Source organism: Polypterus senegalus, chromosome 3, assembly GCF_016835505.1.
Source record: "Polypterus senegalus isolate Bchr_013 chromosome 3, ASM1683550v1, whole genome shotgun sequence".
Taxonomy (NCBI): domain Eukaryota; kingdom Metazoa; phylum Chordata; class Cladistia; order Polypteriformes; family Polypteridae; genus Polypterus; species Polypterus senegalus.
This window is the reverse complement of record NC_053156.1, coordinates 140,625,754-140,652,003: the sequence shown is the minus strand read 5'-3', so window position 1 is coordinate 140,652,003 and position 26,250 is coordinate 140,625,754. Positions and strand designations below refer to the sequence as shown.

The window sequence follows — 26,250 nt, the reverse complement described above, 5'->3', positions numbered from 1 at the left end:
TGGTGAAGAAGTGACTGAGCCAGAAGGCAAAGCTCTCTGTTTTGATCTACATCCCTACCCTCACCTTTGGTCATGAGCTTTGGGTAATGGCAGAAAGGAAAAGATTCTGGGTACAAGCAACCGACATGAACTTTCTAACCAGACTCATCCTTAGAGACAGGGTAAGAAGCACAGACATCTGGGAGAGGTTCGGAGTAGAGTGGAGGACTCTCAGCATTGAGAGGAGCTGTGGTAGAAATCAACATCTTAATTATAGAAAGAAACTTATAGTTTTGAATAGTGTGTCAATCAATGCATCCCTTTACTCTGGTTGGTTTGGTGATTTGCACCTAAATGATCTACATGTTTATAAAATAAAAACCTATTTTACAATATACTTATTATACTTATATCCTTTGAGTTGATCCACCACCCTTGAAATTTCTGTGTATATAACAACTGTGCAGTCTTGTTGAATACAGGTCATCGGATCTCTTAAGTTATCTTTTTACTATTTTTGCTAACATAATATAATCACCCTTACACTCAAACAGAGACATTCATGTCTCACAGCAGAAAAGAATGCTAAGATCTTATAAAATAAAGCAATAAATATTGAGTGACAGGTGAACTTGTTATTCAGGAGGACAGAAAGAATATAAAACAAAGCTGACACAATCAAGAGTACTATTGATATAGCATTAGAATGATGTAGACGAGAACAGGCCATTCAGCCCAACAAAGATTTTGGCCCCTAAACTCCTACTGTCTACCACGCTACTCGGCATCTTATTCCTATGGTTCTTTGTGTAGCCCTGGAATCGGCCTAGTTGCTCTTCTCTGGATGTTTTCATATACTCCGATGTCTTTTTTTGTAGACCAAAACTGCACTTGGTTTTATAGTTGAGGCCTCACCAGTGCATAACCTCTTTGGACTTGTACTCCACACACCATGCTCTATAACTTAACATTCTGTTCGCCTTCTTAATGGCTTCTGAACACTGTCTGGAAGTTGATAGTGTTGAATCCACTACGACTCCTAAATCCATTTCATAAGGAGTACTTTCAAATTTTCAGACCTCCCATTGTGTATTCAAACCAAACATTTTCACTTCCTACATATAATACTTTACATTTACTGACATTTAATTTTATCCACCACAAATCTGCACAAGTCTGTATGCTATCCATAATAATAATAATAGTAATAATAAGTTACATTTATTGAGTGCCTTTCACAAACCCAAGGTTTCTTTACATACAGTGTAAAAAAAAATACACAGATGACAAAAGTTTGTAGAAGAGGAAAGTTTTCAGTTGAGATTTAAAAATGCAGAAAGAGGAGCAATCTCGGAGAGACTGAGGGAGAGAGTTCCAGAGTTGAGGGGCTATAGCACTGAAGGACCTGCCTCCCAAGGTGGAGAGTCTGGTGTGTGGCACAGTAAGGAGATTACTGCTCAAGGACCTGAGAGAGCGACAAGGAGTGTAAGGAGCTAATAGCTGAGTGAGGTAGAGGGGGGCAAGGTTATGTATGGCTTTGAAGGTGAGAAGCAGAATCTTGAATTTAATCCTTGATGGAACCGGTAACCAATTAAGCCTGGAGAGAACAGGAGAGATGTGAGCAAAACGCTTTGTGTAGGTGAGGACTCTAGCTATGGAGTTCTGAATATACTGTAGCTTTTGCAGGGAGGCCAATGAAAAGGGAATTATAATGGCAATAATGAATACGAGACATTATGAAACAATGAACCAGCGTTTGAGCATCATTAAAGGACAGAAATGGACGGAGGCAGGCAATGTTACGGAGATGATAGAATGAAATTTTGCAAAGAGGCCTAATTTGTAGCTCAAAGTTAAGTGATGAATCAAACAAAACACCAACATTTCTGACAGCAGGAGCAGGTTTGACAAGTGTACCATCAACAGAAATAGAGAAATTGGATGCCTTAGAAAGTTGGGATTTTGGACCTACCAGTAACACTTCAGTTTTATTGGCATTAAGTTTGAGAAAGTTATTTTCCATCTATAGCTTAAGATCAGTGATGCAGTCAGTGAGTGTACTGGGAGGTGAATCTGTAGGAGAGTCTGTACTAAGATATAACTGTAAATCGCCTGCATAACAGTGGAAGTTAAGGCCATCTCTGAGAATAGTCTGACCCAAAGGAAGGATATAAAGTAGAAAAAGTAATGGCCCAAGGGCTGAACCCTGAGGAGCACCATGCGACACAGGTGAGGTGGCTGAGTGTGACAAACTGTTGCCTATTAGAAAGATATGATGTGAGCCATTGAAGGGCTAATCCAGAGATGCCTACAGCAGAGAGTCATGACAGGAGAAGTTCATGATTAACAGTGTCAAATGCTGCACTTAAGTCAAGAAGCAGGAGAATATTAAGGGAACCGCAGTCTGCATACCGGAGAAGATCATTGACTGCACAGAGAAGAGCTTTCTCAGTGCTGTGCGGTGTACAAAAGCCAGACTGAAAAGGCTCATAGAGTGTATTATCTAGAAGAAAAGCATGGAGTTGTGTAGCAACCATGTGTTCCATCATCTTAGTGAAAAAAGAGAGATTAGAGATAGGCCTGTAACTGGAGCGAAAGGAAGGATCCGGGTCAGGTTTTTTAAGGATTGGGGTAACTGCAGCAGTTTTGAGGGCAGTAGGGACAGAGCCTGAAATGAAACATGCATTTACCAATGAGGAAACAGGAATACAGTACTAGTTATGGACTAGCATGTCTTAAGCAGAGAAGTGGGGGCAGGATCAAGCAAGGAGGAGGAGGAATTAGACTTATTAATAAGTTCAGAGATGGCAAGAGAGTCAACAGGCGAGAAACAAGTGAGTCTTGATGCTAAAGATAGCAGATCAGAATGAGTGAGTGATTGAGGTCTGGAGGGGAAACTGTGATAGATTTGATCAATTTTGGTATTAAAGAAATGTAAGCAAGCCTGACACTGTTTAGCTATATTGGGGCATGCTAGAGGAGGGGGTTGGAGGAGTTTATTATCAGCTCTAAAAAGAGTTCTAGGCCTAGTCTTAGCACCATTTACGAGGGAGGAATAATAATTGGAGCAAGCAGTGTTAAGGGCATCCCTATATTTAAGTATGTGCTCAGTGTAAAGCTGTGAATGAACTATGAGGCCCGTTTTCTTATAAAGCCGTTCAAGACACCAGCCAGTGGCTTTCATAGCTCTGAGCTCATCAGTGTACCAGGGACAAGAGCAGGAGGCTGGAACATGCCTAGTCCTTAAGGGAGCAAAGTTATCTAACAGTTGGGAAACACATCTGTTATAAAGGGAAACCATGTTTTCAGGAGAGGGAAGACTATGAAATTCAGAAAGAGACGAAGACAGAAGGGAAGCAGCAAACAAATCAGAATTAACAGACCTAATGTTGCGACAGGAGACAGACTTTTTCTTGACAGATATAGTAATAATGCTAAAGTTACATTCAATAAGCTTATGATCAGAAATACCAGAGAGTGAACCTGAGACAGAGACATTATTCAAGCCATTTGAACAAAGCAAGTGAAGAATATGACCCTGAGTATGAGTGGGAAAATCCACATGCTGTGTCAAGTCAAAACAATCCAAAGTTGAGATACATTCAGCTATAAGAGAGCAGTTGACATCAACATGAATTTTGGAGGGCGATAAACTAACAACAGCAGTACAGGAGGGGAGGAAACCATTTTAACAGCAATATATTCAAAAAGATATGACTTCAAAAAAGGAGAGTTCCTTCATTGTCAAGGTAGATCTATAAACCACAGCCAGGCCACCCCCTTTTCCTGTTAACCTGGGTTTAGACATGTGGCTATAGCCTGGGGGAGACAACAAGTTTAAATGTAAATAGTCATCAGGTTGTTGCCAAGTTTCTGTAAGAAGAAATATGTCCACTTGCTTCTGAGAGATGAGGTCATTAATCAGCGAGGTCTTGTTAGTGATGGAGCAAGTGTTTAAAAGGGCAAGCCTAAAGTCTCTTCACAGATGAGAGCAGTTTCACACTGAGCACATGTGACAGACGTGAACAAGACACAGAATGCTGCTGAAGTTGATTCACAATCGCTTAGGCTTCCTAACTGGACAGATTGATATTCCTGACTGTGATGAATAAACATTCTCTTAATTTTTTTGGTCAGTCTACATTGGTTGAAGGGAAAAATACATTCTAACTTCCATAGGTAAGACTTATGGAACCTAAAGACATAAACTGTTGTAAAGCATTTGTGGTAGCTGGAGGTGCCATGCCGTGTAAGAACATAATTCACATTCACTGCATGAGTGGGTTGATGAGGCCAGAGGTGCGACAGCTGTGTTATATTGTTTTATTGCGTTCAGTGAAGTTCTGTAGTTTTTTTCTTTGTATCAAGAAAGCATTACCTGGCATGTATTCTCTCATAGAGCACTACACACTGAATCTCAATTTCATTTATTTTAAGCTTTTAATGTTATTTTGAATACCATTTACAAAATACACCTGTATATAAATGTGCAAAGTTGACATGCTTTATATTTATTTTTTCAGGAAAATAAAGCAAAAGAAAGTGTATTTGTTCTCACGAGTCTGTTTAGTAGTTTTTTCATGTATTAAAATTGTTTAGTGTTTGCAAATAGTGCGTCAAGTGAAGTAAGTTTAGTGAGTAAACTCCCTGTTAAAGTTAAACATGTAAAATTAGTATATTTGGGGGGAAAATAATTGTCTGTATAGTCCCATAAGATACTTTAAACTGAGAATATCTAATGTATTAATAACACAAAGAATCATTATGTTTCTATTTTAAGGCTCACTGCTTAATAGCATAATTTGTAACAGTAGTGTCATCTAGTGGCTATTTTCAGTATTACACTAAAGGACTTCTTCATTGTAGACCACACATACTGTATATGCATACAAGTTTATACCCATCTGTTTAGATGTCTGCTACAGAAGACTTCAGTTATCATGTGCTGTGAATTTCATATTAACATCTAGGATTGGATACAACCCCCCCAAATGTTAATCGACACACCTCTGTGAATGGCAGCTACTCCTACAGAACCAGTCAAAGCCCCTTAATTTTCTCTCTTTCACTGCCCCAGCACTTCAAGAAGGGATCGCTGCCATTAATAATTGTTACATGAACAGTCAGATGTGTTTTCATGTGAATTTAATGACACTGGTTGCATCCTAGACGTGAAGCTAAAGATCTGCCAAAAGGATGAGACTCCTGCGTAGAAAATGCTTCTTAAAAATCCCCTATAGAAAGAGATGAAAGAATACAGCTTGAACTTTCGAGATCGTGCCTCCAGTTCTCTGGACTCAAGTATGCATCTTGGTGTGGTCATAAAACCATCCCTGACAGACACCACCTATCACACTTTCAAGACCTGCTGGGTAACCTGATGGAGTTACTCGTCATTTTCAATTCTGAACCAAGGCAGTACATACCATCAAGAATGAGGACTCAAGATCTGCCACTGCCGTCAGTACCACCCACTGGGGTCTACTATTAGTGGATATGCATTCCTTTTGGGTTGCGCAAAGCTCTTGCTGGAGGGGGCACTAGAGCAATTGAGGGGTAAGTGCGGCTCCCCATATTTAGATGAGGTGCTGCATTTCATGACCACGTGGAAGACTTGATTCAAGTTCAAGAGTATTTATTGTCATTTCATCCATATACAGTAGTAATACAGCATACAGTGAAATGAAACAATGTTCTTCCAGGACCATGGTGCTACATAGAACACAGGGCAATGAAGAATCCCCGACACATAACATAAAGACACATATAACAAGGAACATATATAACAAGGTGCATGTGCAGAACACATATATCAGATATCAAATCGGTCCATGAGTGTTTAGGAATCAAATGTGTAAACATGTGCTTACCATGTGCAACATTGCAGAACAGAACACAGATATCAGATATCAGACTGGTCCATGAGTGTTCAGGAATTTGACTGCTTGGGGGAAAAAACTGTTACACATTCTGGTGGTAAGGGCCCAAATGCTTCGTACCTTTTTCCCAAATGCAGGAGTGAAAACAGTGAGTGTGAAGGGTGTGTTGGGTCATTCACAATGCTGGTGGCTTTGTGGATGCAGCATGTGGTGTAAATGTCCATGATGGAAGGAAGAGAGACACCAATGATCTTTTCAGCTGTCTTCACTATCTGCTGTAGGGCTTTACGGTCCCTGACCATGCAATTTCCAAAACAGACAGTGATGCAGTTGCTCAGGATGCTCTGCATGGTTCCTCTGTAGAATGTTATTAGAATAGCTGGTGGAAGATGGGCTTTTCTCAGCCTACACAGGAAGTAGAGCCACTGCTGGGCTTTCTTGGCTAAAGAGCTGATGTCATAGGACCAGGTGAGGTTCTCTGCCAGGTGGACACCCAGGAATTTGGTACTATTGATGACTTCCACAGTTAAGCCGTCAATTTTCATTGGCAGATGGTCACTCTTAGTCTTCCTAAAGTCAACAATCATCTCCTTTGTTTTTTCTACATTTATAGACTGGTTATTGGCTTTACACCAGTCCGTTAACCGCTGCACCTCCTCTCTGTATGCTGACTCGTTGTTGCTGATGAGACCCACCACAGTCGTGTCATCAGCGAATTTTATAATGTGATTAGAGCTGTGCGTTGCTGCACAGTCATGAGTCAGCAGTGTGAACAATAATGGACTGAGCACCCAGCCTTGAGGGGCTCCAGTGCTCAGTGTGGAGGTTCTGGAGATGTTGTTTCCAATCCTGACTGACTGAGGTCTCTCAGTCAGGAAGTCCAGAATCCAGTTACAGAGGGAGGTGTTCACTCCCAGCAGGCTCAGCTTTTCCGTCAGCTGCTGAGGAATAATCGTGTTGAATGCTGAGCTGAAGTCGATATACAGCATTCGAATGTATGAGTTCTTATTGTCCAGATGAGCGAGAGCCAGATGGAGAGTGGTGGCTATTGCATCATCTCTTAAACAGTTCCGGCAACAAGCAAACTGCAGGAGGTCCAGTGAGAGGGGCAGCAGGGTTTTGATATGCCTCATGACAAGCTTTTCGAAGCACTTCATGATAATAGGAGTGAGTGCAATGGGACGGTAGTCATTTTGGTTGGAAATTTGTGACTTTTTTAGCACGGGAACTATGGCGGTGGTTTTGAAACAGGTTGGGACAATGTAAGTACTCTGGGAGATGTTAAAGATGTCAGTAAAAACGTCTGCCAGCTGGTTTACACATTCCCTTAGTACTCTCCCAGGAATACTGTCTTGTCCTGCAGCCCTCCGTGGGTTGACTCTTCGCAGAGTATTTCTCACATCAGCCACAGTCAAATATAATGCTTGGTCACTAGGAGGAGAGGAGGTCTTCCTCATCACCACGTTCTTCTGTGATTCAAACCGTGCATAGAATTTATTCTGCACATCTTGAAGGGAGGCGTCACTGTCAGAAGTGGGTGGTGTTGTCCTGTAATTAGTGATAGCCTGGATGCCTTTCCACATGCTCCATGTGTCTTTGTCATATAGAAAAAGTCCCTGGATTCTCTGGGCGTGTGCGCCTGATGGGTAAGATACCACAGAATAAAATTATGACCAGAGAAATGCGAGCTATTCAGGTGAATAATTTGGTGCATAGTTTGTGGAGATTGGGTGCAGATTGACTATAAGGATTTAGCAGCAGTATAGCAGTTAATGATAAAAGGAACCCACAACAGCCAAATAAGTTGTATCATTTCTGGGCTTCCTTAGTTATTACTGCTCCTTCATGCAGGACCTTTCCAATTTTTAAAGATCTTAATTTGAACTTTTAAAAGGTAAAATTGAAAACAGTGGAAAGACCAGCTTGAAATCCAATGTACAGCCACCTTCTAGGACACCAGTTCAGTGGATTAATGAACAGCGTACAGTCATTGCTAAGTATGTGGACACACTCACCAGTCCATCCATAATTGCTTTCCCAAATTTTGAGTTGCCCTTTATATTGCACGCTGATGCATCAAAACAAAGACAGTACTCTACCAAAAGGAAGACACCAAACTACATGTAATTAACCAGAACACTCACCCCAGAGAGAGGTTGGGAGCCTGCGCTGATGTGATGACAAACCACCCACACATCGGGTGACACCTCAGCACCATAATGGAACAGTGTGAGGTTTTTTACAGTGGCTAAAGTGCCAATCCTCCAACTAACCCCTGAGCTTTCCCTGCAAGTTGGAGGACCTGCTGACAGGGCTGGATGCAGATTAACGTCATTCCCAGGACGAAGCAATTGCACATTAAGGGCCCTACTCAAGGGCCCAAAGGAGTAGTCACTTCTGATGCTTATGCCTTCGGATTGCCGGCATAGATCCCTAGCCTCAGAGCCTCTAACCTCACCCCAGTTGAGAAAAAAATCCCCCCTCCACTCTAGCAAACTAGAATTGTTGGCCCTCAAATGGGTAACCTGTGATAAACTCACAGACTACAGTATTTGTAATGTGCACCCACCTTTACTATGTATACAGAGAATAACACTCTAATGTATGTGCTGAGTACAGAAAAAGAGAATGCAGCACTTCAACGCTGGGTTGGGGAGTTAGATGACTTTAACATCAAATACAGCGCTGGGAAGGCAAATACGGATGCTGATATGCTGTCCCACTTCCTGGTGGACTTACCACCATTACTGAGTATGGCATGGAGACAAAGCAGCTAAAGATAAAGAAGTGCCATGGTTGGCTGCTCTGCAGTTTGCCTCAATGGATGATGATGTGCTGCCAGGAAGTGCTGATAAAGTCACATTAAATGATGTCAGGGTCAGACAGCAAGAAGATGCTACCATCAGAGAAGTAATACATCTCAAAAGCAGATGATGGACTCCAAATAAGAAGGACAAGAATCAAAAAGAATTGAAATAAAGAGACTGATGCATGAAAGGAACAAACTCTCTCATTACAAGGGAGTCTTGTGCAAACAACTAGGAACAAGGAAGGAACTTGTTTTATTACATAAACTGAAACCAGTTGTCCTCAAAAGCCTCCTTGATGCCATGGGGCAGATCAGATCTGACAAGGTAGTTCATCTGGCCGAAGAAAGATGTTATTGACCCTACATGCAGCTTGACATTGAAGATTACGTAATTCGAAAATGTGCCTGCACATCAAGCAGAAGCACACCAGTGACCTAGAAAGAGCAACTATGGGTTCCATCAGTATAAGTGAACCTTTCAAACTCTTCTCTGTAGACTTTCTGAACTTTGTGCCAAGTAGAAGGTTATGAATATGTTTTGGTTCTGAAGAATCATTTTATTGACTTTACAAAAGCTTACAGTTGTGCTTGAAAGTTTGTGAACCCTTTAGAATTTTCTATATTTCTCCATAAATATGACCTAAAACATCATCAGATTTTCACACAAGTCCTAAAAGTAGATAAAGAGAAACCAGTTAAACAAATAAGACAAAAATATATACTTGGTCATTTATTTATTGAGGAAAATGATCGAATATTAAATATCTGTGAGTGGCAAAAGTATGTGAATCTCTAGGATTAGCAGTTAGTTTGGAGGTGAAATTAGAGTCAGGTGTATTCAGCCACTGCTCTCCAAAAAACATTGCTGCTCGTCTGCAGTTTGCTAAAGATCACGTGGACAAACCAGAAGGCTATTGGAAGAATGTTTTGTGGATGGATGAGACCGAAATAGAGCTTCTTGGTTTGAATAAAAAGCGTTATGTTTGGAGAAAGGAAAACACTCATTCCAGCATAAGAACCTTATCCCATCTGTGAAACATGGTGGTGGTAGTATCATGGTTTGGGCCTGTTTTGCTGCATCTGGGCCAGGACGGCTTGCCTTCATTGATGGAACAATGAATTCTGAATTATATCAGAGAATTCTAAAGGAAAATGTCAGGATATCTGTCCATGAACTGAATCTCAAGAGAAGGTGGGTCATGCAGCAAGACAACAACCCTAAGCACACAAGTCATTCTACCAAAGAATGGTTAAAGAAGAATAAAGTTAATATTTTGGAATGGCCAAGTCAAAGACCTGACCTTAATCCAATTGAAATGTTGTGGAAGGACCTGAAGCGAGCAGTTAATGTGAGGAAACCCACCAACATCCCAGAGTTGAAGCTGTTCTGTACGGAGGAATGGGCTAAAATTCCTCCAGGCCGGTGTGCAGGAATGATCAAAAGTTACCAGAAACGTTTAGTTACAGTTATTGCTGCAAAGTGGGTCACACCAGATACTGAAAGCAAAGGTTCACATACTTTTGCCACTCACAAATATGTAATATTCGATCATTTTCCTTAATAAATAAATGACCAAGTATAATATTTTTGTCTCATTTGTTTAACTGGTTTTTCTTTATCTACTTTTAGGACTTGAGTGAAAATCTGATGATGTTTTAGGTCATATTTATGCAGAAATATAGAAAATTCTAAAGGGTTTACAAACTTTCAAGCACAACTGTATGCCCCTGAAACCAAGACTGGAAAAACTGTGGTTGAGAAGATTTTTCAAGACTTTACCTCCCACCCTGCAAAGCTAACCCCACGACTAGGGGTGTGAGCTTGAGAATGACTTACTCCAGGGGCTCTGATGACTGTCCTGAACAGCTCATATCCACACAAGCCCTTATCGTCCAGTAGAGTGAGTGAGTCAAAGTCTGCTTCAGATGAAGAGTGAAAAGACTTCTTACTACAAATTGTGCATGCCCTACAACTGGTATTCTCCATTTTTTCCTCTTGTATAGCAGAGCCTCCACAATTGCCTATCAATTTATTGTTTAATCTTAAACCAGACATTGAGAAAGCAGACAGCCATGTACAAAAATGGGCAGCCAAGATGACAGAAGCTTACTAGATAACTGAAATATTATGCATGTATTTAAGTGGTGGGATCTCATAAAAAGTGTGTTAGGCTATCCTGTAAACCAGGGGTAGGCAATGTCGGGCCTGGAGGGCTGTGACGGCTGGAGGTTTTCATTCCAACCCAATTGCTTCATGAGAAACCAATCCTTGCCAATCCCACACCTCATTTAATTCTATGGTTTTTAAGTTCTTATATTATAGTTTTTTTTTCCTTTCCAAAAATATCATCCAAACAATTTGAAGCCTAAAACAGATCATTTTCAGGCTGTCATATTCTTCTCTTAAGTGTTTTATTAAACCAGATATTGAGTATAATGAAACAATATCTCCAGAAGTCATCTCAGCTATTTGGCAGGGAGACAAAGCAGCTAAAGATAAATAAGTGCTATGGATGAATCCACACAGGTGTAAATGGAAACAAGTTAGATGGAGAACTGCTGAGTCATTTTGTCATTTGTATCTTATTACTAATAATGAATGCAGCTGTTTTGGGGTGAACAAGTGAGACCACTAAAATGAAGCATCAAAATGTCAGTTAAGCGGTAAGTGCTTCACCAGCAATAATTGACTTCTCATGAAGCAACTTGGTTGGAACAAAAACCTGGAGCCACTGTGACCCTCCAGGACCGATGCTGCCCACCCCTACAAACCGAAAGGGAGCCGACAAGTAAAGTTAATTTACAAGTTACATTAGCTGTGTTGGTCTTCAATCTTCAAGCTACACTCGGGTGATTCTTATCGACTGAGGACGCGCTGCAGGCCATTGATGAATTCAGTATAACAGGCAGCTTTTCCATTCAGCCTTGCTTCATTCAAGGATTCCATTGAGCAGTAAGAACTTGAGGTCCTTGACTGCGTCTTCTGACTAAATGTCCCTTTTTTTGTTAACCTAATAGCATAGTAATGGTTTGGTGTTGGACTTTATCTCTAATATTTAATTTATTTCCAATGTACTGTAAATCGTTGTTTCTTTTATTAAATGTTCTGCTATTTCAGGTGCCTGCTGTTTACTTGAAAGGGGCTTTGCAACACATACATGTGTCAATATAATGGGCTTTACTTAAAGCTCTGTGACTGCTGTTGCCATTTATGGTGCTAGTTGTCAATGTCAAGTTCTTCCTCCATGGTCTGCTTTATGCGTTTCAGCAGAACCTTCTAGTTGCGCTAATTCTCTTGTTTAACTGTTACAACACAATCAACCATGGGGAGGGAGAGGGATATAGTGATGAGAGATTCGCAAATAATTTGTGTTTTTAGAACGGCTCTTTTCAGTGAATCATATGATGCAATTTGTGAGTACATCCAAATTGACTCAGTGAAGTTCAATGGGAGAGATAAATCGCATGGGTGTCCTTGGTGATGTCATCTGCATGTTTTATTTCCTTGGTAGTTGCTTAAAGCGCATTTGATTCACAAATGAGGGACTACCTGAGAACCAGTCTAATGATTCTGACTCATTTGATTTGCAGATTAATCATTATGAGCTGCCCAATTATCATTCACTTATGATTCTGTGCACATCTTAAATGTGTTATCATTCTTTGTGTGCAGAAACAGGACAATGGCAAACACCAAACATAAATGAACTTAGGTTATTCCTCAGAATTTTAGTTAAGTATTCTAATAGTAAATACCACAAAAGCAATAATATAAGAACAACACAGTAAGAATGTAAAACATTAGAATGTTACCGTTAAAGTCCAGTGATGTCCATGTCCAGTTTTGCAGACGTGTGCAGCGTCCATTTTTAACTGCATTATGAGCAGCAGCACAGAGTGCAGACTGGGAGCAGGAATGTGCCACCACAGAGAACTGGGAAGAAAAGAAAACATGTCAGTCACTGATACATTGAAACTAACACAGAATATTTAAATGACTATTTTAGTCTACTAAATCATGCACATATGGAAGATTAACCAGATGCCAAATTAAAAAAAACCTGAAGTTTATTAAAGACTTCCACGGAGCTAGCCTTGTGTATCTTTTTAGGCAGAGCATTCCATAATTTGGTGGTAAAAGTGCTAAAAGCCACCTCACCCCTTCTTTTATACCCGGTTCTCAGTACATTGAGCAGACCAGGGTTGGAGGATCTCAGATTGCGAGTTGGAAGGTAGTGTGAGAGACACTCTGAAATGTAGGCAGGAGCGAGATTGTTAACAGCCTTATATGTGATCATCAGCATCTTACAATCAGTTGTAAAAGATATCAGCAGCCAGTGTAATGAAGCTAAAACTGGTGAACTAGGCACTGATTTTCTTTTGTTAGTAAGATTCTTGCTGCTGTGTTTTTGAACTAGCTGAAGCCGATTTATGTCTTTCTTAGGTAATTCTGACAGAAGTGCACAGCATTAAATGATACAGCTAAAAGCAAAAGCATGAATTAATTTTTCAGCATCCTAATATGTCAGTAGAGATCTCATTTTTGATTCTTCTTCTTCTACTTTCCCTTTGAGGTCGATGTGCTTGATCAGCCTTCTCCATATAGCTTGGTCCTGCACCTCCTTGCCAGTCAAGCCCTTTTCCTCGAGATCTTCTTTTACTTTATCTATCCACCCTCACTTTGCCCTCCCTCGCTTTTTCTTGCCCTGTACTTCTGTTCCTATCACTCTTTTACCCACATATTCATTGTCTCTCCTCATCACATGTCCGTAGCACTTCAACCTACTTTCCTGTACTTTCTTAGAATTTCTTCCACTTTTGTTGTCCTTCCGATTGTCTCATTTCTTATTCTTTCCTCCACACACTGATTTTAACATTCTCATTTCTGACACATCCACCTTCTTCTCCTGCTCTCCCTTTACTACCCATGGCTCAGCTCTATACATCATTGCTGGTCATACCAGTGTCTTAAAAACCTTACTTTTAACCTTTGCCTTAAATCTTCACTCACACAATACTCTTGATACCTTCTTCCAATTGTTCCATCTACATTACCCCCTGTGGGTCTTCACTGCGTCTAGTTTTCCATCTTGGGCTACCACAGAGCCTAGATATTTATATTTTATCTATTCTTTTCAATAGGTCTTAACTTCTGAATTCTGATCATCATTAAACCTCTTCTTCCTATTTATCTTCATCTCTCAATCTTCCAAAGCCCCTCTCCATTCTTCCAACTTTCTTTTTTCTGGTGCTACACAACACACTGTCATCAACACAAAAACATGCAGCAGGGGGATTGGTCCTTTATTCCCTGACTCACCACATCCACAATGCGATCAAAAAGGTAATTGTTTAAAGAAGATCCCTGGTGCAGACCTGGTGTTTGGTTAATTTTTCCTCCATTTTTTCTCACCTTCTTAAGCTTGCAAACTGTTGGAGTTTTGCAGGCAAAAACAAAGTGGATGATTTCACTGCACTTTTTATGGGTGATACTTTGTCAGCTGCCACTCTAAGTTTACAATAATAATTTTCCCGTAATATTTAAATCTTTAGTGGTGGTTGAAAAACTGACTCAGCCTGGATACCAATGCAACATCATTGTGGAGTCAATGTTTTAGGTTCAGTTCTGGAGGAATTCTCCAGTGTGGCAAGAAGAGAAGCTTTCATTTCCTAGAGTTTGTACTTCTGCCCAAAGAGAAGATGGGTATGTCGTTCCACGGTTTTCCGCTCCTCATCCACGTACCACAGCTTGCAGTTCACCATCTTCATTTTCCAGAATTACAACTAGCAAACTGGCAGGTTTGTTAGGGTGAAGGTGTATTGGTTTTGTCCTCCTTTGCTGGCTTTCTGATCTTTCATCTCTTGCTCACTCTCTTCAGTTCCTATTCCTATACAGTAATCCCTTGCTATATCGCGCTTCGACTTTCGCGGCTTCACTCTATCGCGGATTTTATATGAAAGCATAACTAAATATATAATGCGGATTTTTCGCTGCTTCGCGGGTTCTGCGGACAATGGGTAGTTTTACTTTCTGTACATGCTTCCTCAGTTGGTTTGCCCAGTTGATTTCATACAAGGGACGCTATTGGCGGATGGCTGAGAAGCTAACCAATCAGAGAATGCAGTTAGATTCCTGTGTGCTGAATGCGGTGTTAACCAGGAAGTCTCGTCTCGCTCATTTAGCATCAATGTGTTTCGCTGTGTAAAGAGTTAACTTTTGTGCTCTTTTGTGTTTATCTTTGTGCATAGTCAAGCCCTTCATTATGGCTCCAAAACGATCTGCTACTGCTTCAGGGGCCGTGCCCAAGCGCCAACGGAAGATATTAATGACTGCCGAAAAGGTAAACATTTTGGATTTGTTGAAAGAAGGGAAAAGCTACACCGCTGTAGGAAGCCATTACAGCATCAATGAGGCTACGATTCTTTTTATTTAAAAAGTAGGAAAGGAATATAAGATCTACAGCCACAGTGTCCTTTTAAACAGGGTGCAAAACGAGTTGTATGTGGATGTAATAAGGCAGTAGTCCGGATGGAATCTGCTTTAGGGATTTGGATTGAAGAAGAATAATGGCGGTGCTACATAGTTGCCTGAAGTGGCTCCTTTAGAAGGGCTGTAACGCTCTCCTTTGTTGTGCAGTAAAATTAAACTCATTGTTATCGGACAAGTTGTCGTGTCATTGTTGGTGAGTAACCATAATTAATTTTCTACTTACAGTACTTAGTACATGTACGTACGTTTAGTGTCACTGTACACACATTTACTGTATTCAATTTTTCTTGCATTGTACGTATTTATTGCTGGTGGCCTGTCTATCGTAATGGCTGAAACATATGTGATATGGAAGACACTCAATATCTTTAAAATAATATTTAGGTTTTACTGTATATAAACAGTGTGTTTACATACATAATTTCAATGAATCTTACCTAATATCTAAGAGAATACAAAGGGATTATGCTGTATAACTATGTAGAGAATATTTATAAACAGTGTGGGAGAGTTTATAAGGGCTTAAAATATATAAAAATAACCATACAAACATGGTTTCTATTTCGCGGATTTTCACCTATCGCGGGGTTTGGTGGGGTGTAGGTGGGGGTCTGGAACGCAACCCCCGCGATCGAGGAGGGATTACTGTATTGTGACATATTCTTGAACTCTTAGATCTTTTAGGCCATGCTTGCTATGTCAGTGCACCTGCACAAATTCTTATGTCTTGGCATTGTACAATAGCTGCAAACATCATGCCTCCAGCTGGAAGTCCCCGAATCTAATCTCACTGAAGAACTGGCTATTTTCCTTACACAATCTGATCCTTCTGAAGTTATCCATCCATCACAAATTAATGGGGAATCCAGCAAGTCCATTCATACCTGGGAATTGGCTGCCTCCACAGTTAAATCTTTTACAGGGTGCTCGGGACAAATGATGCAGGCACTCCCTGGATTATGTGTGGTGGTGTGGTTGGTTGGCACGGCTGCTGTTCCTGGTGGCATGGCATAGGACTTGTGGCAGGGTTTAAGTGCTGCCATGTTGATTGTTTCACATTCTGAAATATTGACTATTTTATTTAACTAAGTCAAAAATAAAACGATCACAACATTTATTTATATAGCACATTTTCATACAAAAAGTAGCTCAAAGTTCTTTACATAATGAAGAATAGAAAAATAAAAGACACAGTAAGAAAATAAAATAAGTCAACACTAATTAACATAGAATAAGAGTAAGGTCCGATGGCCAGGGTGGACAGAAAAAACAAAAAAAAACCTCCAGACGGCTGAAGAAAAAAATAAATCTGTAGGGATTCCAGACCATTAGACTGCCCAGTCCCCTCTGGATGCATCAATGCATCCAAAACACATCCATGCATTATTCAAGAGGTTCAATGCAATACACTTTCCTGCCACTTTAGATCTTGAATGCAAATCCATAGGTCATAACCACTGTGCCACCTGAGATAGCTGCTTGAACATGCATCAGTGTCAGATCTGGGCTTCTCTCAACATATATCTGTAATCTTTGTGGTTCCTCCAGGTACCCCTCATGGCAGCCTGTAGAATGATGAGGAGCTCAGTGTTTGGGGGTGGATGCTTATTTACCATATTACACAGATTCTACTCTCAATTATTTTTCATACATTTACTGTATTATACATTACAAAAAGACCATCTATCCACTATAGGAAAAGATGGCTAATGCATCAACTGAAAAGCTGTTATATTGAGAAAGATACTCACAAAGTTATCAGAAAATTTTCAAACCACTACATTAATTATATCGACTTACAAAGCTGCTGTAATTTGTAAAGCACCCAGGCAACAGTTATTGTCGGTACAGTCTCTCCAATCTAAGCTGCTGTAGCTCGTAACTCCTTCATCTCTTGGAGGTCTCCCTCACCAGTTTTCTTCTTGCACAATCATTCAGCTCATGTGGACAGTCTCCTCTAGGCAGATTTACAGATGTGCCATACTCTTTCCATCTCTTAATGTTTGATTTAACAGGACTCTAAGGGATATTCAGTGGCTATTTTCTTGTTTCTTTCCCCTCACTTGTGCTTTCTAGTCATGTTTTCATGCAGTTGCCTGGAGTGTTCTTTTGTCCTTGTTGTGTAGATCAGCTCACAATGCAGACCGCAGTATACAGACTGCAATACATTGAACTCGCTACACTACAGGGAGGCGAGCTCCCTTCAACTAATCACGTGACTTCTAAAACCAATTGGCTGTTCCAATGATGACAGAGTTGTAGTAAATTAAAGAGGGTAATTACACACGCAATCATTTATTTTGTGTTCTATTTGTGATTAATTTAGAAAACTTTGCAGAAATTTTGTTTTGACTTTGCCATTGAAGAGTCTTTTACTGTTGATCAGGGTCAAGAAAGACAAATTAAATCCACTGAGATTCAGTGATACACAACAATAAAATGTGGTAACTTCCAAGGGGGTAAATACTTTTTATAGGCAATGTATCATGTATCCTACACCTGAACAGCATTAAGAATGTTATGAGTGAGAATAAAAAAAAATAAATCAACAGTCCATAGTACCTCAAGAATTCAAAAATAAAAAAACAAAAATGTTAGTTATTTCCAATGGTACAAAGTTATGGTGGTAGGTCTGCAGGATTACTAGCTTGTAGTAAAAGGACATTCACTCCTTGGCTTAGTTCACTGGTTAAAAAAGTAAATTTCCTTAAAACAAAGAAAGCTTACAACTGGTTATTTACTCTGAGAATTTACACATACAGTACACAAAATAGTATGCTATTATTAATATTCATAATTTTTCCTTTCATTTTACAAACCCACATATTAAATGTTGTCTTTGAAGGGCTGGAGCCATTCCTGGAAGTACCTGGAATAAAGCAGGAACCAACCCTGGAGAGGAAGCACTGTCAGATGTCTCTTATAACTGGCAAGTTCACATTTGCCTGTCTGCCTAACAAGTCTGTTATTCAGATTCTGCAGGAAACAGCATACATGAATAAAACCAGCACAGACACAGAGAGAACATGCTGATTCCATACAAACCAGGCCTGAATTCAACTCCAGTTCTCCGGAACTGTGAAGCAATGATATTAACTGCTACTCCAGAAAATGAAGCTACTCAAAAAGCTTTGAATAGTATTCACAAAATAAACTTTAGTTATGGAGGACACCCTAGGCCTCAGTTTGATTATCGACTGTGGCCGTGTCGTCGGACTTGCGGCCACATGTCTTGGACACTTGGGTGAAGAGAGGGCCAGGGCTGTCAACTGATCATCACCTGGTGGTGAGTAGGCTTCGATGGTGGGGGGAGGATGTCAGTCAGGCCTGGGAACACCTCAGGATTCCCCCAGAAGGGCTAGAAGAAAGGGCTGGGGAGAGGGAAGTTTGGGCATCTCTGTTGAAGCTGCTGCCCCTGCGACCCGATCTCGGATAAGTGGAAGAGGATGGATGGATTTTAAATGTTATCAGAGATTGGTGAAGTTACTCTGTGAAACTCAATCTAAAGATTTCTCCAAGGAGAGGAAAATGATAGAAGAGAAGATGACAAAAAAAGACATTACAGTACTCAGGTAGGTGTGTTGTAATACTGTACAACATTCTGGTATATGTGGCACTTAGTGTACCATATTGCATTTTTATTTAGGGAGCTGTGATGTATATACAGCTATTTTCTGCAGTGTCACTAAATAGTAAACGAATGCTTTAATGATTCTAAACCAGATGCCTTACTCCTAATGTGCAATTTTTGTTTTTGGAATGCATTTACTAAAGAGAAAATTAAGACTAAATACACAAAAGCAGACTTTTTGCAAGCAATGCCTCACCATCTAGTGTGGTAAACTGTTAGAAAGAACAGTAACTATACTGCAAAAAAAATGTCAGTAAATTTAACGGTAATACTGTACTTGGTGAAAGTAAAATCCCATTTCTGAAAAAAGGAAAGTTACCTTATGTTCTACAGAGAAAAGCCAAGCAAAATGTCACCTTTTATTGGCTAACTAAAAAGATTACAATATGCAGGCTTCCGAGGCAACTCAGGCCCCTTCTTCACACCCTAGTACTTTTGTTATATTTCATTATTTTTTTTACAGCCAAGTTGTGTAAAATTTATATTTTTCTACATTTAAAATATCGTAAATACCATTTAATGCTACATTACAATTGGAGTGAAAAAATCTGTTAATTTTAGTGATTGTAGTGAGGGTAAACAACTGTAAAATGTAAAACAGTAAAGTGCTGTTTCAGTAACACTGTTTGCACAAAGAGACGCCCCCTTTATAATGTTGTTCCTTTGCACAGTATGGAAAAACAAACTTAAACAAAGTTAGCAGACTTATTTTTCCCTGCGTACTGAAGTTTGTTTGAGGTTATGGAAGCTGATTTATGGTGGGTTGTATTCGATAAGCAGTCACACTTGTAGGACACCACACAACAGAAAAGCAAGCTTCACTTCTCCACCAGACAATGTGCCAGAACTTCCTTAAACGCTGAATTCTTTTCAATGTATGTACAGTAGTTAAATGATACATGTCTGTTGTTGGTTGTCGTTACTTTACTGATGTAAACTGTGTACTGGTGTCTAATCCTGACAATATTTTATAAGGGTTTATTGATTGGCATATTTATTACAGTGCAGTGATTTCAGGTTAGGGTTAAACATTCACTTGTACTAGAACATGTTGTAAAGGAAAAAGTAGACTGCAGACCTACCAATATTGTCACCTCCTTCTTTTTATAATAAAATTCTGGCAACCACAGCTGCCAGTATTTTGCCATAAATTTAACATTACTTTTTTTACAGTGTATAAGCTGCCTTCTTAGGAGTGACTCTTCTATACTGGCTTGATAATCATTCATTCTGACACCTCCCCTGTACCTAATCTGAACATGCAGAAACAAGAAGAAATACTGTAATTATTACAACAAAAGAGAATTGAAAATTAACTGTAAACGTAATGAAAACTGAAAATACCTGTCATATTACACATGACATTTGCTGATTAATCTCTGAACAAAGTAAACATTTTATTTTTGAAACAAACATATTGGAAGAATTCTGTTGAGGCAATAGTATTGTATTCTGCAGACTTGAACCAAAATACAACGTTAAGCTTCACACCTGAACGACGTGAATGCAGTTAACTGCTCTGAGCTAGCTGAAGTGTCCTAGTAAGGTCCTCAAGCTGTCGTCTGCCTTGAGTGAGCATCATTCGAATTACGTCCTACAATAGACAGATTACAGCATTAGAAGTCGACCCTTAACATCAATATTTTAAAATGCATTTAAAAAAAGGATTGGCTCACAGTTAATAATTCATAAAATCAATCAATATTTTCTTTTGCACAAAGATTGGTGATCTCAGCTCTTAACAGCTTTAAATATGTATGCAGCACCCCAGCCCCAAGCCTATAAATTATAAATAAACTAATAATTAAAAGAAGACACATGCATAATATGCAGTAACTGCAACGTGTTAAAAATAGCCTATTTAAAATTGAAATTCTGAATTATGTAACATATACAGCACTACAAAAATGAAAGAAAAAAACAGGAAGCCCAATGCTTATTTAAAGATATCAGGCAGATGTTTTACAGTTTTTCTCATTTGCTTTGGTGCATTTCTCCCAACAGTTCTCAAAACTGCTCGTTCAATTCCCACAACCTTTAGTCAGTTGTGCACATCATAACAGCAATTTCTAGGTGTTTGCGTCATTTTGCAATTGCTTTAGTTCATTCAGGCAGATGCTTATGTGCAATTCTCAGCTATATCATGCATCAGCGGTTGCTTATGTCATGATGATCAAAATGCATTGTGTAGCCCTCTTTTGCATAGTCTTTTTTCATTGTGTAAGTCATTGCAGTCAAAAGTGTTCAACAAGATATCATTGGCTGTCAAGTGTATTTTATAGGTTTCTACAAAACTTTTTTTGGTTTGTATTCACAATACTAATGATTCCTGCACCACTTTAAATTGGTCTCAGGTGGCACACTATTCGGGGCAGGTGTGAGATCGTAGATCAATCAGTCTCAGTTGCTTTGGTGCATATCTCACAACAGACTGAACATTTGTATAACAGCGAGTCCATTTCTCAAAACACTTAGTGCAAATGGCAAAACATCATCAATGGCAAGCAACATCAAAATACAAAACACATTTCAGTATGTATATATTGTTTTCGATGTTGTAATTTTTTTCCTTCATTTCATATGTTATAAATAAAGTATTGAAATGCATTTTTTTGCTAGACTCCAAGTGCAGTGCATGGTATGTAGTGATGGGTCGTTCTTGAACGATTCGTTCATTTTGAACGAATCTTTAATGTGACTCGGGAAGAACGAGTCGTCTCGTGGGAGTGATTCGTTCAGTTGTGCATGCGCATTTGCGCAACTTCCTATAGTTTCTGTATTGGAATTGATTCACCTGTTTCGAGTCTTCGGGTTTTTCGAGTCGTTCGTTCATCACGTGACAGCCCCATAAGCTTAACCTATGCAGTCTGAGCCGGAAAGAGAATTGAACGAAATGACTCGAAAAATGATTCGTTCATTTTGCTGAACGAGACTTAAAGATCCGAGTCAGTAAAATGATCCGAACTTCCCATCACTAATGGTATGTCACCATATACCTGTGCAATCAATAAAATATTCTTCTTGAATCAACCTTCTGCAATCGGTGTTTTGTATTTTTATGTTTCCTGCCCTTGTCATTCAGATGTTTTGTGCATCAGAAAATGTTTAGATTGTGCCAATTTTATATCGATAACATGACTTTACATTTTGGCTGTCATGTCCATGGACGATGATTCATGGACTTGGCATTTTGATGGCACTGACATATTCAGAGATGTAAATACTTGCTTTTGAGGCATGGATTAAGGATTTTGAAGAGGTTACCTGCTTTTGCTGGTCATCCATGATGTTTTGCCATTTGCACTAAGTGTTTTGAGAAATGGACTCGCTGTTATGCAAATGTTAAGTCTGTTGTGGGAAATGCACCAAAGCAACTGAGAAAAACTGTAATAGCCATTCAGCTAATGAATCCAACAAAAAGCCAGTAGTCAATTTTCCCGCTCCCCAACAACAACATGTACCTCTTCCTTGACATTCTTATTCCTTTTGAACTCTTCTCTTGCCCAATTTTTCAAATATTGCTGGTCTTCTTTATCGGGAACTTTTCTGATAGTTCGTAAAATACTCCTGTACAAACTGAGGACCTTTTGACGCTGTAGAAACTAAAGATCACATACGTATTATATAATGCCATTAGAAAGCAAATGTTTAAAAAACTAAACAGCAAATAAATGATTTTCATCTTACAAATATAATAAATGATAATATTTTCACAATAAGGAGAATGACAGTAAATAAATTAAAAAAAAAAAAAAATGACAAGAGACCATCTGGGAAAATTTGAATGGAAAAGAGTGGCACTCTACACATCCCAGAAGAAATACACTGGCAGCAGGAGTTCCTTCTTATTACACTCATAACACACTTCTGCACATCTCTTCATATTATAATAAACTAGTAAGCATGAAGTGTGATCCGAGTACGAACAACTCCTCTGGTGATGTACAGTGGCCTGTTCTCATGAGACAATAGACGCAGGTCTTGCCGAAAAGCTCATTCTTAAAATCATCCACAACTCAATTTGGCTATTCAGAAAGAATCAAAACTAAAGAGAGTACCGGGCATACGAAAGGTCACATTTAAAAAGTCTGGTGTAGCCAAATCTCATGTGGCAGATTTACTTTTTAATGCACAGAATTAACACATAAGCAGAAAAAATATATATATTTACTGCATTTCTTGTAGGAAGTGTCTAGCCCTCTACATAGGTGAAAACAGGAAGATGGCTGGTAGACCGTTCAAGGGAACACACTCAAGCCTTTAAAACCAAAGACCTCACAAGGCCTATTGCAGCACACGTCACACCCCTTGAGCTTAGCTACACTGACGTCTCTGTTTGTGTTCTTTCACAAAGCTTCAAAGACACTTAAAAAAAAAAAAAAACACAGAAGAAGCTAAGCTCATCCTCAGCTTAGGACCACATATTTCTCCACGTCTTAATGGCTAATTTTTTAATCTCTCCCTTCATGTTCTCTAATAGCACCTTTTGTTCTTTTTAAGTATGGTAAAAATGTTTTTCCTATTATATAATTAAAACAATTATTTGTTTTGTTAAGAATCTAATCCCACTGAAGTCACAGGGATTATTTTAACAACTATTTACCGTCAGGTGTTAATAGTGTAACAAATACCAAAATATATTTTGAAGCATTATATCTCAGGAAGGCCAGCACATTGGCAGTCACAGATCTACTGCAGCAGGTTGAATTCCATGCTCAGATGCCGTCTTGTGTTTAGTTTTCAGATTCTCACAACATATACATACATTCAACAGAGTGTAACTGCAGACCGCAATACATATTAGGTTAGTCATGTAATGCCCCAACATCACAAAACGCCCTCAACATTAGCCCCGAAACACCAATCGTATTAGACTATGGTTAACATTAGGGCCCCATTACACTCCGGTTAAGATTAATGTGGGAGGGAAAGGGCATTTCATGACTGATGTTGTGGGCATTACCTCACCTATGTCATAAGTATTGCAGGCTGCAGTTTGACCCTTCTCTATACATTGGCTCTCCCTCCCACATCCTAGCGCACGGGTGTCAAACTCCAGGCCTGGAGGGCCGAAGTGGCTGCAGGTTTTCATTCTAACCATCTTCTTAATTAATGACCAGTTTTGCTGCTAATTAACATTCATTTGAATTAACGGACTCAAACCCTTTAGTATTTTCTTTTTCCTTAATTAGCAGCCAAATAATAGTGAGACACAAAACAAGCCGCCACATGACCCATCACACAAAAAAATAAAGAAAGGTGAAGGTCTCAGTAAGGCTGATCTTTCAGCTCACCAAAACATTTTGATGGTGTTCTTAGAAAAAACAGAAAATCAACAGTTTTGGAAATGTCTGCTGTGGCAGAATGAGAGCAGCAACAAGCTGTGGAATTAAATAACGGGTTTAATGAACTGCAAGAATCAACTTCTCAATAAGAAACTGGTTGGAGTGAAATTGGTTGGAGTTTGAAGCCCCAGTTTAGCTGGTCGTCTGTTGGCTCGTTTCATGTCTCGTTTCTGTTTGGCTGTCATTTAATGAAGAAAAGAATCAAGTCAGAGGACTGAATCCTTAAAAACAGGGCTATTAAAATGAAGGGAAAATGAATTTAATTAGCAGTGGAAACTGGTCACTGATTAGGAAAAGGATTAGAATGAAAACCTGCATCAACTGCAGCCCTCCAGGCCCAGAGTTGGACACCCCTGTCCTAGGGTGTAAGTGTATGCATGAGCCTCTAGTCCAGCCCACTGCCACCCTGATTTGGATTAAGCAGATTTGAGAAATAGCATCATGTGAAAAATAAGCCCACCAATATAACAGAACAGTAGCATGTTTGAGATACTTGTTAACTAAATGTGCCGAGTTTATGCATTCCTGCATTTCAAATAACCTAACCTAGGTGGTGTTTTTTGAGAAACGTTTTCTATTGTGTTTGGCCTCCAAGTGCTACACTTGTGCTCAGTTTCGGGTGTCTCACGTTTCAAAAGGCAGCTGTGTGGTGTTGTGTTAACCCGTTGATCCGAACGCCTAGAACTAAATAACTTTCTGTTACTCCTGTTCATCGAAAGTTTACAGGTTTATAGGCACCTCATGAAAATAATCAGTAATGTATGTGAACGATACAAATATGCGGTAGTGCTTGTTAAAAAGAACAAAGAAAAAAAAGAGGTCTAATTAAGGAAGAAGTGCATTAACTGGTTAGGGCACCGTGAATTTAACAAGCATCTCCGTTTTAAAAACCCCTAAATTCATCTTCAGTAAGAGAATAAACGACCTAGTAACGTAATCTATTTTCATCTTCGGGTCTTTGTCCACTTTACCTGTTTAAGATTTAAAGCTGCCGGAGGTATCATTGAAGCTGCCATGGAAAATGCTAGAAGTACACATAAGAAAAGTACCACACACCAGCGTTATCCAGCATGACAGCAATCGAGTGTAAACAGTACTAAGAAGGTGAAGACCCGGAATTAAAAGAGTGACACTCACCGAAAGAGTTGTGATTGGTTCTTGCTACGTTGTTGTGAAATGTGATTGGCTCGTCAATTGATGACTCCTTAGATATTCTTCGTGTCATTTGCACCACGCCCACATACACCAGTTTTTTACGTACTGCACTGTACATCACCAGTGCTCGGAGTTATGACACCGCACAAGTGATACAAAAACAGTTCGGCGGTGGGATTTGTTTTCGTTTTTGATGCCTCTTGTTAGGCAGACGCGAAAAGGACCGCAGTTTTTTTTGACGAGGCTGATTATTCGCAGCGCCTAATTTGAATGGCTGCTTATTTTCTTGCAGTCAGCTACTTCTTCGCCCAGCTTGTTTAAACAGGTTACTTATTCAGCGTTAACATTGGTTAACAGATTAACAGATGCCTTTGGTAAATTACCGGTGAGTTTTGGCCAGCCATACGCGGTTTCATGGGTCAAATAGTCTGGCAAAGTTGGCACCCATCCATATCAAATCAATGAGACTATGATGTTTAATGGGCACTGTAATGGGTTACGTGGCACTGGACCATCCAAATTTTCCGTTTTAAAGAAATACAGACACTTGTGTGAAATTGCATTTAAGTTTTGCCCTGCCTAACACCAGTACCTGGGACAAATGGACTGGCAAAGGTTGCATACTCCAATGTCTAATGAAAAGGATTTACTGAGTTGTTTAATGGGCACTGTAAAGGGCTAAAGGATAAGTTTGGTAGTTTTCAAGTTGATTTCTTCACAATCATGATATAAAATAATTTGCTACATAAAATGAACCATTTTTATACATTTTAAAAATACGTTGTTCTAACACCTTAAAACAGAGCTGTGTGGAAGTTGACCAAAAACATCTACTTTGCAGCAGCAAGGGTTTCAACCTAAGAAAAAATGTCTTCCACATGTATGAGGCATCCCTGTGATACCAGAAGCAAACTAGAAAGAGTTATTTTATTGCAGATTCTTGGTCCAATTTTCTTGAGGTA

General features: G+C 39.5%; 1 protein-coding gene across 3 annotated transcripts; it reads right to left on the bottom strand.

The window, feature by feature from the left end:
• Positions 1 to 12,516: 12,516 nt before the first annotated feature.
• On the bottom strand, positions 12,517 to 25,234 carry lyrm2 (LYR motif containing 2). 3 transcript variants are annotated; one of them, XM_039747990.1, is made up of 4 exons: positions 25,105 to 25,234; positions 22,250 to 22,390; positions 20,280 to 20,382; positions 12,517 to 12,601 (listed from the first exon to the last, which is right to left on the bottom strand). In XM_039747990.1, exons 1-3 carry the CDS (start codon positions 25,147 to 25,149, stop codon positions 20,299 to 20,301), a joined length of 270 nt encoding a protein of 89 aa, XP_039603924.1. In that variant the 5' UTR covers positions 25,150 to 25,234; the 3' UTR covers positions 12,517 to 12,601; positions 20,280 to 20,298. The 3 variants fall into 3 exon arrangements, with proteins under 3 accessions (XP_039603924.1, XP_039603925.1, XP_039603923.1); XM_039747991.1 differs by lacking the exon at positions 12,517 to 12,601 and adding an exon at positions 16,434 to 16,722; XM_039747989.1 differs by lacking the exon at positions 12,517 to 12,601 and having other exon boundaries at positions 20,161 to 20,382.
• Between the last annotated feature and the right edge of the window lie 1,016 nt (positions 25,235 to 26,250).